Source organism: Camarhynchus parvulus, chromosome 1 (genome assembly GCF_901933205.1).
Source record: "Camarhynchus parvulus chromosome 1, STF_HiC, whole genome shotgun sequence".
Lineage (NCBI taxonomy): Eukaryota > Metazoa > Chordata > Aves > Passeriformes > Thraupidae > Camarhynchus > Camarhynchus parvulus.
Window position 1 is genome coordinate 93,756,341 of NC_044571.1, and position 14,639 is coordinate 93,770,979.

Below are 14,639 nucleotides of genomic sequence, written 5' to 3' on the forward strand. Positions count from 1 at the left end.
TGCTGCTCCTAGCCTCCTAAAACATCTGCCTCCAATAAAGCTCTCCTTGATCTCATCAGGCTTCAAAGTAGGACCCCAAAAGAGCAGCGTGAGTGCTGTGTTTTTGTGCTTGCACAAGAGGTTGACTTCCTCTCCATGCCGTGTTCTGCTTATGCAATTGTAATTCCACACAATTATGAGATGGGACAGAAAGCAAACACACATTTCAAGAGGCCTATTTAACCAGTCAATATGCAGTCATTACATGTAGAATATGAATTCTGCTGTGCTGAAACATTCTGCAGGAAGCCAGAAATTCAGCCTGAGTTTTCAGCTTTTGCTCACTGTATTTTCTCTCCTAACAATCTATCTCTAACAAAAGGCAGGCCAAGTGAACTGTAAGGCTGACCTAACTTAACAAGACCTCAACATTACAGATCTCTCCTTTCAGAGTGCACTCCCCACATCCTCTCTTTTGCTAAGAGACAGGAAGTTTCAGATACTGATGCTGACCTCTCCTCCTCCTATGGTGCATCAGCTACCAGGCAATTCAAACCTAGTTACTGTGGTTGAGCGTTACTCAGCTGGACGTTGACATGCCCAAGGAATCTGCTACCACTTTTAAAAAAAATAAAGACACCCAGACACACGATCAAGCCACCAGATAAGCATCAGATCAGCTTTGTCAGCTATTTGTATATGTCTTAGCAAACACAAGATAACACAAGTTACCTCTGCCCCAGTGAGCCTGAGCTGAACAACTCAACTTCATGTTCACCTGAAATGCCTGAGGACAGCTACTATTTTTCTGGTGATGCAAGGTAATTTGGTAAGCCCATGCTTTATTACCTTAAGGTGCAGATCTTGGTACCAAGCTCTATTACTCTGAGTCAGTCCTCTTTCTAGTGAGTCTGAACAAAAAGCACCCACAGGTCTATACAAAACTTCCCCTAAAGTAATCTACCTACACTAGCTCTACATGGTCATGTCTCTAACAAGGAATAGTCAATAAAGTGCCAAGTGCATGAGTATCTATTGAGAAATATGTTTTCTATTTACAATCCTTCTCAGCTCTTGGAAGAAACAAAGGGGGTTTTTTATTGTTGTTAGCACATACAGCAGTAATTTTCAGAAAATCCAAGCTAAACCTGGGTTTACATATCAGGCCCATCAGCTACTTTAGATGCTAGGATTCAAACAGCTGTTCTCCAGGAAAACTGTAAACGTTTTGGACAATGGGTCTGGAAGGTGCATGTATGCATAAATGCTGCAAGTTCCACATCTGTGGAACCAAGTAGCAGGATACACCAAGAACTTGACAAGCTTCAAGTCACTTCCATCTGGGCTTCTCAAAATTTATCTGTAGAAATCCTAGATGAAGCAGTGAGTACAATAGCAATGAATAAGCATACACTTTATACACTTATAATTTGAAGAGAACAGGCAGCCTGAACCACTTATCTCTGCTGCAAGTGAAGATGCATGTTTGTCTACTGTTCCATTTCATACAGGTAAACCTGCCTTTGTTTTTCACAACAGTAGGGCAACACAAAGCATTTTACCCAAGACTGGCTTGGAATGCTCTTTATTAACAAAGTGTTTTGTGCAAATACAAAGATATCAGTTTAACTCCTTCACTTTCAGTGCTTTTCTAACGCCTCAGCAGCATATAATTATCAACACTAACTTTCTTAACCTGAATACATTTAGCTAAATGTATTGGAGCTGTCTGCTAAAAGAACATGAGATTATTCTGACTTGAGGCAAGGATCACTAGGGACCCAAAACCACAGAAGTAAGCATATTGCCCAGAGTGTTCTGGTTCAGCCTAATGACAGCAGGTCTATTCCCTCCCCCACTACTGCTTTGCACTTCCTAAGGTCATTTTCATCACTGCAAGGCAAGCTGTGAAATAATGTTTGAATATAATACCATTATGCAGCAGAGATGGCAGAGGTTTAAAGACATCTGCAGTGCAAAAAAAGAGACAGAAAATGGCAGGGGGAAAGGGGCAGTAAGAAAACCACTGTTATTAAAATTTCCCTCAACAACCAACAGCAAAAAGCTAAACACATACCACACGCAAATTAAGAAAGCTGAACTGATAAGAGCAGAGGCTATCAAACAAATTAGTAAGAAGGTTGATTTTTCCACTCCACAGAGTTGGGGGAGGATCAGGATTTTAAAAAGTATGTATGCAAATCTTGGCACTGTTGAACATTTCTATACCGCTGGGGATAGGGAAAAAATTACAGGCTGCATGAAAGATATGTAGGTAGAAGCTTTTAACCAAATACACCCGAAATCAAGTGAATAAAACGAACTCCTAGAAGTGAACATGTTCCAGACATCATCTATTTAAAGACTGTATCAGCAGTATTAACCATTTTCAGAGAACTCTCCTATACTTTAAGTACAGAATTATCTTGGGGAGCTACTAAGTAAGTATTGTCACAATGCTAGCTTTTTCCAGTTCACAAGATAAAAAATTCCCACCAATTTTTGCCTTCAGGTGACTTAAACATATATCCTCCAAACGCCAAAATAAATAATTTTTTTTTCAACAAAATACATCCTTTCAGTATTTTGATTAAAATGCCAATAAGATAACAGGGCTACTCTTCCTTACATACAATGCATATCCAAAATTCTGTATTGGGGGGGAAGAGGGGGACAACTAACACAGGGCTGAACCTAATTTCAACTGTCCTGTATTTTAAACACTGTATGCCCTATATACCACTATCTGCAAGCAGTCAAGCCTCTGCTGTGCCCATCTTGCAGCACCACGGTGCAGGCAGTTTTGCTCTCCTGCAGATCACACATTTAAGGTGGTTTTTAGTACACACAGAAACAACACAGTAAGTCTGTCATGTTACACAAGGAGAATAGAAATGTGTGATCTCCCTGCATACAGTAGAGCCTTCTAGCAGAAAATACTGTTTTCCCTATATCCTGCTTCCTCCTTCTTTCTTTGAAGTATTTCATGTTGCTGAATATGGTCATGGAAAACAGACAAACAAACTATACTAAAGAGTCTTGAGGAAATTATAAAGAACTCTTGGCCCTGTATTAGAAACATGTATTCTATGCTTGAACCAAAATCTGTTTTCTGAAATCGAGAATTCAGGCCACACATACCAATGTTTAGCTTAGCCAAAAGTTTGTCATGGCTCAGTATTTATACTCTTGATTTATGAAACTGGACAAAAACACCAAGATGCAGGTCAATAGGCCAGTGGTGCACAGTGGGATGCAGACCCCCCATCCCCAAGGTGGGAACTGCTTAGGACAAGGGAATTAATGTTGTGAAGAACAACAGTCTTGAGCTTGCCCCTCACCTTATTTGCCAGGACACCTCCATGGGCAGCCTGAGTGTGAGCCAGAGGACACAAGAGAAATTAATCGCATGGGTAAACCTTTGCCATGTAGGAAAGCTAGTTTCATTTGCGTGAAGGAATTCACCTTGTAAGAGTGTGGGGCAACTGCAACAGAAAACAGACAGAGAAACAGAAGAAAAAAATTCTAAGCATGAAGATTCTGAGAGAAAAGATTAATGTTGTGAGTCTAGAAAATCCTGCTCCGAATAAAAAAAGACTAGGCTTGGGGAAGGGAAGAGAAATAAGAAAGGCAGCATGAAGTCTGTTTTTTTTATTAAAGAGATATCTCCAGTTTAATATGCTCTATTTATTCAACATCACTAATGCAGACATGACAGGGAATATTTACTGCTATTGTTTAGGCACTAGCAGAAGGAAAGACAACAGGACTACTTTTTAATCAGTTTCACTGGAGACCTTCGCCATAAAAAATAAAATCCAGAGACAGAAGAGAGATGTAGTAATAGGAAAATAGGAAAGCTGCAAATATCTAAAACATCCAAAAGCCAGAACTTTCTGCTGTTCTAAGAGATACACCTGTGAAAGAGTAAATTAATTTGTGAAGCTTGTTAAGTGTGTAGGAGTACAGCATAAACAACAGCCTCTTTAAGTAGGTATATTTACAAAAATGATAATGCCTGACATACAGTGAGTTGAATCCGAACTCAAGCCAACACAGAAGCAGTATGGGAGAGCAACAGCAAAGTTAACTGAATATAACCATATCCCCAGGCAAAAATCACAACTTGAAGGCAGCCAACTCAAACCGTAACTCTGAAAGCTTTCCTGCACACCTCAACAATCCCCCCGCAATGACACCCGCAAACAACTTCAGTTGTCAACTCTGAAAACAACAAGTCACAAAATCTCTCAGTGGGATTAAGAACTGCCTTCAATTAACTAAACTGTTCTATTCCTGCCAACAAGTGATGAAGTAAGTTCTCTTTGCACATGAAAGAAATATACAGCTACTACTGAGCACAGTACTACTGTTGAGGTTTTCTGTCTTTTTTTTCTCAGCACCATATAACCTTGGAACCAATACAGGTTGTGCACACTTCACTTTAAAAGCATTTACAGAACCCAAGATTCAGCTATTACAGAATATCCACCAAAGTTCAATGAGCTGTCTGAACAACTACAGCCCTTTGGCACAGAAAACTTTCCCAGGGTAAGTGAAAATCTCACCATAGAAAGTGAGAACTTGTCAGGGGCTACTGTGGGACCACGACACAAGCACCCACAAATCTCAGCACAAGCACCCACAAATCTCAGCACAAGCACCCACAAATCTCAGCACAAGTCTGTCATCCAGGTACCTGTGCTTCTTCTATCTTGTACTGGGTAATGAGATATGAGGTTGGTATATTAGGATCCACTGTTAGCACAGAGAGCGAAAGCTGCTGCAAGATATCCATTAAGGTTTTCCATCTTCAGATCAGACTCAGAGTATGCACTATACTCTCCTGAAACCCTGGGCTTTCAGAAAGTTCCTCAGCTTACTCCACCAATAATAATGAAGCCCATAAGCCTTAAAGCAAGTACAAGTGTAAAGAAGGGGGTTGGGAGAAACTTGCAGAAACTTAAGTACAGCTGGAAATGTTTCCCCTCAGTTTCCAAGAAATACAAACAAAGGAAAGAAACATCTTTGAAATTAGCACCACCCCATTGTCAAGAAACTTTTAGTTTAAGCTGTTGGAAACTCTCTACCCACCAAAAGAGAGAAAGAAAACCACAATTTGTTTTCATTCTAAACACCCAACAACTCTCTTTCCCCACAGAAACAAAGATAAAAAAATGCTTTTGCAGCAATTCTGGGACACAAATAAGCAAACAAGTTTCATAAGATCAGAAAGTTCTCTAACTTTCTCCACAAGTGAGATGGAACACCAAAGTCATGTTGTTTTACAGATCCCACCTGTTAAGATATTTACCTTCTTCACTATCTGAAGCACTGCTCTTCTCTGGAAGATTTTCATTCTCATTAAGGTCCAAGGACTTTTCTAAAGACCTGCTCCTAACTAGCTTAGCAGGTTTTCTTTCTGAAGATGGAAGAGGACTCTTTATTTGCTTCTCACTTGAGGACTCCTCCACCTGAAACAACCAAGAGCAGAAAAAAAAAATCAGCAGAGACCATAAGAAAAAAAATTAAGTTACTATAAAGAAGACAGCCATACAAAGTAAGCCACAAGTTCTATCTGCTCAATTAACACACAGTCAAGCACTAATTTCCCCCTTGTTCCTCTACCCCAGCCAACTTCTCTTCCTTTTATTTAAATATTTCACTAAACTCTGGTAACAAAAAACAGACTTACTTGTATGTACTGTTGGTACCAAGAGCTCCCTTAAATGGGACAGTCCTCTTGCACCCATCTGCACAGTTTGGGCCCTTCCCTGCTTCGACATTAGCATTTATAAATTCATTAACCTTACACAGATTTACTTTACATTCATCTGGTTAGTTTTTCCTAACAGTTTAGCAAGGGTCCAACAACCCAGAGGGGAAGCACAATGAAACAGGCAGGTTGCCTATCTTTCAGCAAGATTAGATTACCCCAGTTACATATTTGAAAAGTTCTTATTTTGTAGGACGTCATCACCCTTTGAAAAAAGAAGTTTTAAAATACTGTCTAGTGCCACCCTACTAACAAAATATTATTTCTCACAAACAAAGCAATGGAGTATCATTTGCCATCTGCAATATGTAAGCAAGAAGGAAATCCCTCTGAACATCAGTCACTGAATCAATGATGCAGCTCTTAACCTTAAACAAGAACTGTCAGCTAAGCATGCATGCCATTGCGCACTTAAAGAAGTAAATCTCCAGGGAAACTGTATGGACAAAGTTTGTGTATCTAAAAATGCCACCCAAAATGTTTGGCTATCAGCTTTGAATCAGTTTGCATTCTAAACTTCTCAAGGCCCCACTGCCACCAGTGGAACATCCGGGATCAAGAGCAGCACAGCCCCGGAAGAGCAGTGTGTGGACCACAGTAAATATGATCAGGCCTCCTCAACTGAATTGTTCTGACTCATCTGCAAAACCATCATCCCTAAAGAGTATACAGCATTGACTCAAGAAAGCAAAAGCATCCACTGCTTGAACAGTCATCATGTACTTCCTGTACTTCTTGGGTTTTTTAAAAAATAAAAACCTGTTACTTTTCTTATGCATCCAAGGGCTATTAGGTGGTGGGTGGCTGGAAAACAGAGATAGGCATAAATCTGACTGCAGTATAAGCAGACAAAAGTACTCCTTCGGGGTCAAAAAATTATAAAGGAAGACTGAATCAGAAAAACACATCAGTTAACAAATGCTCCTATTGAGAGAAGCTGCCATGTAAGTTATACTCAGTCACATAACAGGATCTAGGACAGAACCAACATTAAATGTCAAAATACCAATACAAATGGAAGTCCAAAAGGAGCTAGTTGTGACAGAACAGCCTAAAAATTGACACTCTGATCCAGCACAAACCCCAAGGAACTCTCATAGCATTTTGACAACAATCACAGTCTAGTGAAGCAAAGTTCCCACCCGCAGCATAAGAGCAGCCCACTATGCCACAAGCAGAGCAGGGAAGCCAGGCTCAAGTCATAAGACAAAAGCAACAGCTCTTAGGAAAAAAAAAAAGCTTTTCATGTTGTCATGGAAGAAGAGATTCAAGCCGGGGCTTTTGCAATAAGTGATCGAGTTTAACACAGATTTCATGGGGTTTTGGGTTGGATTGCATTTTTTTCACGCTAAAGAGTAAAGATTTTAAGATCTGTCAGCTGGAATTAAAGATGTATAATTTATTCCCGATTGTACATTTATCTCCTGAGCTAGTCCAGTAGTGCTAAGCTCTGTGCCAAGGGCTTTTTGGTTTTCAGCCTGTGAACAGCAAGATCTGGGACTGGAAGGTCTCCCTAAAGGGGAGGAGGGAAGATGATGGTTGCAAAAACAGGCAACAAGGTGGCTCCCACATTCACATGTACTGAGAGGGCAGATAAGCCACGTAAACTTGCATCAATCAATGCAAGACAGCCATTAACAATATTTTTTTCAAGATGGCCAAAACTAGACCTCCGCTATTCAGATCTTCCTCTTATGAGAGCTTTGGGCCTTACTTTGTCTATCACAGCAGTAAAGGGAACTTGAGCCTGTTTCCCTCCAGTCTTTGGAAGGTGGTTAAGTGTGTGTTGTGTCATCACTGTGATGACTTCTGATAAATACATTCTAAGCACTACTGCCTCCTCCTACTGCCCTTGTGGTTCTACAAAATATGCTGCAATCCTGGGGCTGTGGAGAGAGCATGGATATTCTTGAGTAACGCCAGTGACAAGTGACACATACAGCTGAACAAAACCATTGTGCACTTTAGCTACCCTGAAACACTAAACAGTTTAGTTATACATTTATCAAGACCGCACTTTTACAATATAATTAAAAGACTTTTCAGAGGCAGTTTATTCAAGGCAGAAGACTGGCATTTTTGCAGACCAAATCCCCAGGTATTCCTCCTTACCAAGATGCCAAATTAGATTTAGCACCTGCAAGAGACATCTCGGGGTGTGGCTTCTTTTCCAGGCACAGCAATTATCTTTAAATGGCTTGTTCTTGCGCAAATAAGACTTAAAAGTGCAAACTAAGGCTACCTGTGTAGATTTTTAGTTATCTCAAACAGTCCAAATTCCAGCAGCATGCTCAGTCCTCTCAGGCCTCCCCTACATCTCTCCAAAAATCTTGTTTTATACTGCCAAGGTTTCCATGAGGAATACCCATCACTCAAGCAACTATGCTTTTAACATCTGAGAAACACCAATATTCTTTGCTGGATATGAGTCTCTAGCCATTAACTTGGATTTTGGCAAAATTATTTAAATCCTACTTAACCTCCAGGTCAGTTTTAGCAAGTGACAAAAGCCAGAAGATTTAATGGGTAGGGTAGTAAAAACTATTAAAATAATCTCCTTTCTTTCTTCCTTCACATATTGTCCTAAGCAAAACTGGCAATTAAAGTACCCAGCCCTAGTGAAGCTTATAAAAAATGCACTAGCCGTTTATTTTCTTTTTCAAGACCTTTAGGACATCTAATGACCAAGAGAAAATATCTGCAACTTTTTAGGACTACAGCTCCACACAAGACCCCAGTAACTGTGCTAGACACTGTGCCCATCTCATATCACTACTAATGCACTTGCTGATCACACTAGCCAAACACATTCACAAATTCACACAACGTGAGTGAACATGAGTGAGGCATTCATGCTTGTTAGTTGTACTAATCCAAGGCATCAAGGTCAAGGTAAAATTCATCCTTATTATAGAAAGTGAGGGGGCTTTCCCCTTCCTTCTGAAGCATTAGAAAAGGTTTCATATATTCACAACAGCAGATTAACTGACTGTTGAAGGCAAGGAAGATAAAGTGTAACCACCCTTTAATAAGCCTTATATATAGGAGATACAATAAAGTAAGAGGAGATATCTTTTAAAATTACAAATAAACACAAGCAAGAAAGCATTGGAAGTGAAAAAGGCATTACTTTCAAAAAGCACTTGGATAAAACACAAATATGGTCCCCTTGGGAACTGGATAAGAAAAACCAATAAATTTTGTTTTTAAAGGAAAAACAAAAAAACAGACCAGGGCACAACCCTCAACATTGTAGCCAGGCTGTGCAGTGAATTAGTGACAGAGCACTGCAGAAGCTCCTACCAACAATATTCTCTTACACAGAATTTTGCTCATTTTCAATTTAAGAAACATTCTTGACTTCTCAAAGACTTCTAGAATTTACAATCTCCATTCATCCTATGCTTACAGACATACAAGTTAAGCACGTATGCTTATCAGCAAGAAATGCTGTGTCAGCACTTACTCCTGGCAACATGTGTCTGTTGAGTGACTCTCCTTCTGTTTCAAGTGTGGGCTCACGAACTAAACCAATCATTTTGGGTAGTTTTTCATCCCTTTCTCCAGAATCATCACAAATGCTGGATCTGTTCAAAGCAAAAAGAAGATATCTTTGGAGATCTAAGCACTGAGAAATCCGAGAAAGCATCTCGTGGGATTTTTGCATTGAAAACATGGCTGTTCAGATAACATTAAAAACTACCAAGTCATTCTTCCCACATACAACTCATTAATATCAAGCCATTTTCCTCATTTCAGCCACCTCTCAGAACATTCAGCTTCTGATCATAAGGTTAATGACACCAAGAAAGTGAGTGCTGTAAGAAATGAGGAAACATACAGCTTGTAACTAATTTGGAAAGAAAAAGCATTAAGAAAGTGTCAGAAATTAATTTTTTCCTGCATTGCTTATTCCAAAGTTGCAACTTTCTAACAGAAAAAACCCAAAACATAACCAAAAAACAAAACAAAAAAAAAAAACCAAGCAAACCTAAAACAGAAATCAAACCAATCAAACAAAAAGAAATCCCGAAAATGTTTCATAGAACATCTTTTGAAGCCTGTAATGAACTCAAGGCATTTTTCTCACAAACGTACTCAGATAACACAGCATTGAAGAGACAAATTACATTGTTCAGTTTTGTAGAGTCATAGTTATTTACACAGTGATATGTAAAGTGCTGTTATTAGATTGACACTGGCACACACATTTGTTCAAAAAAAATCAAGGAAACTCTTTCAAAAATCCACATCATTATTATTACAATTATTCCAGCTTTTTATATTATTATTCCTGTTTCTTAATTCAAGCTGAGGACAATACAAAAATAAGCTAAGACATCAGATATCAGGGGAACAAGGCAAAACAAGTATTTCAGTCTCCACAGAGGAGGGGAAGAAAGAAAGCATCTGAACCATAATATAGCTCCATTCTACACAAACTTTCCAAACAGTTGAAAGGCATAAAGGTGCTAGATGGACTAGGCACCATCATGCAAAAAGGCTGCTATTTAAACTACCCTATGCTGGACCCCAAGCAGATCTAGGGAGAGAACAGGTGTTCCTCTCTCCTCTTCTAAGGGGCGGCCTCAGCTGCACTGCTACTGTTTTAGCAAATTCACACAGTTAAGTTTTTATGCACACTCAGTCTATGCAGTTCAGACCTTTGCATCCTTTTACTACCGGCTCAACCATTCTGATAAGGCTACAGCAGCTCTTTAGAAACTGAGTTTCTAAGAAAGAGGACACTGCTTCTCCCCAGATGTTAAAATAGGCTGTACAGCCTCTCCTTACCGAGACTGCCCGTTGTCCTCTGACGATGAGTGGAAGCTCTCCATCTCCTCACTGTTCAGGCCCAGCTCAGAGCCATAGCTCTGGTGCACCAGCTGCCAGAATTCCTGCTTGGTCAGCCTCTGAAACAAAGCAGGCTAGTCAAGAACCACAGTATGGAACAGTAAGGCAGTGGAGGAAAAACAGCAACAAGTTTGTATTACGCCACAGCCTTTAACCTCAATTCTGACAAGGACCGAAAGCATTCAGGTATCACGTTCCGAGATTGGGTTTCAGCATTTTGGGCAACTGTACTCCTGTCTACTCCACACTCCCATGGCTGTTCAACTAACCATACCAGGCATAAGAAAAATCATCATTTTAAGAAAACACACACTTGTAGCCACTGCTTACATCTTCACATATCACCAATATTTTCACAGATACCTTCAAGGTACCTCCCTCTTTAACTTCACTTGATATGGTACAAGGTAAGTAATTACCTCTTTGATTCTGAACAAACTGCTTAATACATACCCACCTGTTTCCTGAGGATGCTCAGAGTACTTTACAAATTGTGGGAGGCTAGCATTTCAGTCACTACACTGGTGTCTAGGTCAGCCAACTGTCCACTTCGCCAAGGTGGGACAGAAGGTCCTCACTTTGTACCACCAGCATCCTCTTTATGAAAAGTAGTTGCTTTTCTTCAGGATTACCTTGACTGAGGACTAGCTAAGTCTTCTTCTTCTCTACAATATCTCTATCCTGTTCCAAGAATTCCCACACCTACTGAGACATATTTAAGCTCTCTTAAATCGTCAGGAAAGCTTGGAGGTTAAAGTAGTATGACACACTCATATCTGCAAAGTAAGCAATCAGTTTCAAAGTCCACCTTGGCTGTAAAGAGCTTGGGGGGAGGTAGGGGTGGGAAAAAAAAGGAAATAAAAGGTTTGTGTATTTAACAGAGCTCAAAGAGCAATACTAGCGATCTTAAAACAGGAGACACCACACTGGAAAATGTGCCTCGGTCACCATCCATATTGATCAAGTGAACAGGACTGTGCTAATGAGGCAGTAACACAAGTAGTGCTTACTATTTGCATGAAATGATGCCATTAAATACCCATGCATTATTGAAAAGGCCTTTAAATGATCCTCTCCACCCGCTTGCTTCACCTGTAGAGTGTTAGTTACAGCACCCGCAATTTTAGACAGGCACGGAGGAGCTGACCCGCACCCAGGATGTAAATTCGTGCCCGCAGCAGCCCCGGCGCTGCCCGGGCTGCCGGCGCTCCCCGCGCCCCGTCCCGCTCCGCGACCCACCTGGCGCGTCCCGCGGGGCAGCGCCGCTCCCGGCACAGCCCCGCTCCCGCCGGGAGCCGCCGCCGCGCTCCCACTTCCTGCTGGGCGGCGGCGCCGGGGCCGCCCCCGCCCGCGCCGGGGCCGGGGCAGCGCCTTCCTCGGCTGCCGCCGCCGGCCCAGGGCGGGACAGAGCCAATCTCGGCCGCCGCCGCCGGGCCGGGCCCCGCGGGGATCCCGTTGTCCCCTCGGCCCCGCCGCGGGATCCCCGCGCTGCACCGCATCGCACGGGAACCGCTCCCCCCCGGGGCCGGGACGAACAGCCACACTCGGGAGACGAGGAAGCGTTTTTCCCTCGGGTATTTTCCAGCACAACATGGTTTCGGGCTTTTCAGAAAGCAGCTGGCAACAAGCACCCTATTGGCAGAGATCAGTTTCAAGGTATTTAATCCTAGCGAGGGCAAAGTAAACATTAAAACACAAAACACACAGCTATAAAGCAAGGGTCATAGCAGCTAACGCCAGCCTCCCTCTGCACGCGGGTTTGTTCTACAGAGCAATGCAGTGCTGAAACACATGCATCCACTTACAGCTGGCCTTACTTTCCCCAGGCATTCTGTCTTCTGAAGCAATAAACTCAAAACCACAAACAACTACCTACAGCTGTTCTTATTAAATGGCCAAAACCAGGGGTGGGCATTACATGGTTTCAAAATACGACTGAGGTGAATCTTTAGCTAGCACACCTTCCAACTAGGAATCAAAGGACAGAAATAAAGCCATTTTCATTTCTGTTGCCCAATATTGCCAATACCTTGATTCCCGGTCATAATGGCACAGAGCAAACATTGCTAATTAGATTCACCAGTATGTTCTGTCTATGGGCAAATAGGTTTGCCCTTTTACAGTCAGCTCAATAGTTCAAGGAAAGCAGAGAAGCTTTTCAGCTTCTATAAAGGAATCTATAAAGCTGTTTACTGTTGTTTTGTAAAAGCAATGTTACCAACTTCTGCTTCTAAAACAGGATTCTTCCACTCTGCTCAATTATTCCTGGCTCAGCTAGATATAAGTTCTTAATGGTCACAAGCCAAGATCAAAGGAGACTTGCTTTATTGTATCAGAAAGAGTCCATTTTGAAAACAAAGAAGGGCATAAATTTTCTGGGTCAGACTTCTGCTTCTGAGAGATGCCTTAGAGAAGCTCTGAAGCTTGAAAGGCAAAATCTAAACATTCATTACCTTGCCCATTCAAGGTGATGGTCTACATTGCGTTTTTCCTCAGTTCTCTTTGTATACAAAAACAAAGGCTACAAGAAGCAGCTGGGATACATTTTTTGTCTTTTCAAGCAGAGCACAGATCATCAATACTTTGCTTCATGCCAGACAAAGCAGTGTCGTGGCACAAGCAATACTGCAGAGTACCACTGACAGAAGCAAAGCTGATGATTTTTACCCTCTATAGCCAAATGGAGAAATAAGAACAAGACCTACCATACAGGTTGACTAAAGAGACAGCCCTCACCATGCACCACACTTCTGCCAGGCAGCTCTGATAGAGAACTCTGATGGTTTGCAGAACAGTGGAGGGAAACAGCAAACTCTCACTCTAATTGCCTAAACATGAAGCTCAGAATCAAACCAAGTCTTCTTTCATCTCTTAAATTAATCTTGTTGTATGCAAAGGTGCAAATAAACATCTCTCTTTTCACAACCTTCCCTGAGAAGCTGCTGGGGAAGGCAGAACTGCTGTCCTGGGAGATGTCTGCCACAAGAAGCCCAGGTGATCAGAAATTCTGGTCCCTTCTCACACCTCTAGACTTACCTGCCACAATGTCTCCGGAGACAGGTGCAAATCTCTACCCAGCAAAGCATAAGAAGAACAATAGGAAAATAAATCCAACTCTAAGGCAGAGGACTCCTGAGAATTGAGACCGATTAAGTTAAGATCTTGTTCCATGAGAAATAAGGAGCGCTGTGTTTGTTTGGGATTTGAATGACCTGCCTAATTACATTTTAATTTGTTCCTTCTCCCTTAAACTTGAAGGATATTTGACACCTGTAAGGTTTAGGAAAATAAAGCAAAACTGTGAATGGCACTGCTCTTATTGTCAATAGCAGCCATGAATAAATTCCTTGTACCAATCTGGAAAGCCCACTGCAAAATAGGATTTTTGGCTGATTTTAGAAACTGAAGTATTATTGAAAGCTGCAGTGGATGTGGAAGCAGCTATCTGTTTTATCAAGACCGGTGTCATGTCTCTTCCAGACCTGCATTAATGATTCCTTATTTTCCATGATGCTGGATCATTTAAAACACAATGGCAAGGTAAAAGCCTACAAGACTCACTCTCCACATGTTTTGCAACAGCGATGGAAAAAAAAATAAAGTGGAATTTTCCTTCAAAGAAAAAAAGTCTTTCCATGGACATTTAAAGAATTAAAAAGCCTAAGAAAGACCCATCTTAAGAAGAAAGTACCCACTGACTTGCAGAGGAACTAAAGTTGAAGGGCACCAAACACAATACAGTGTATTCTGAGCAAGGTCTGAAGAAGTTATGAGCTACAAAATTGTAACTGAGCTAAAGGGGACTAGGAGTCCTGTCAGAGCAGTGGTGCAAAGTGGGGGGGAAAGCATCTTGATGGATGAAGTAAGTTTGGGCACAGAATAGCATGTAACCATTTGCTGGTTCTCTTGCACAGTGCAAGTCACTTCTAACAGAAAGGTAGACTTGTCAAAGCACTACTCGTTCAACCACCTAGGACATATTTGGGAGGTATGAGGCGGAACAGCCACCAGATGGAGATCTGGGAAAGGG

General features: G+C 41.4%; 1 protein-coding gene across 3 annotated transcripts in view; it reads right to left on the reverse strand.

Moving 5' to 3' along the window:
* The window catches only part of GRAMD1C (GRAM domain containing 1C), a 51,909-nt gene that overhangs the window by 11,490 nt on the left and 25,780 nt on the right, over positions 1-14,639 (reverse strand). For all 3 annotated transcript variants that reach the window (XM_030957182.1, XM_030957100.1, XM_030957271.1), the window contains exons 7-9: positions 10,550-10,668; positions 9,222-9,342; positions 5,294-5,453 (exon numbers count right to left, since the gene is read on the reverse strand). In XM_030957182.1, coding sequence (XP_030813042.1) covers positions 5,294-5,453; positions 9,222-9,342; positions 10,550-10,668 — 400 coding nt within the window. The remainder of the gene's footprint in view (positions 1-5,293; positions 5,454-9,221; positions 9,343-10,549; positions 10,669-14,639) is intronic.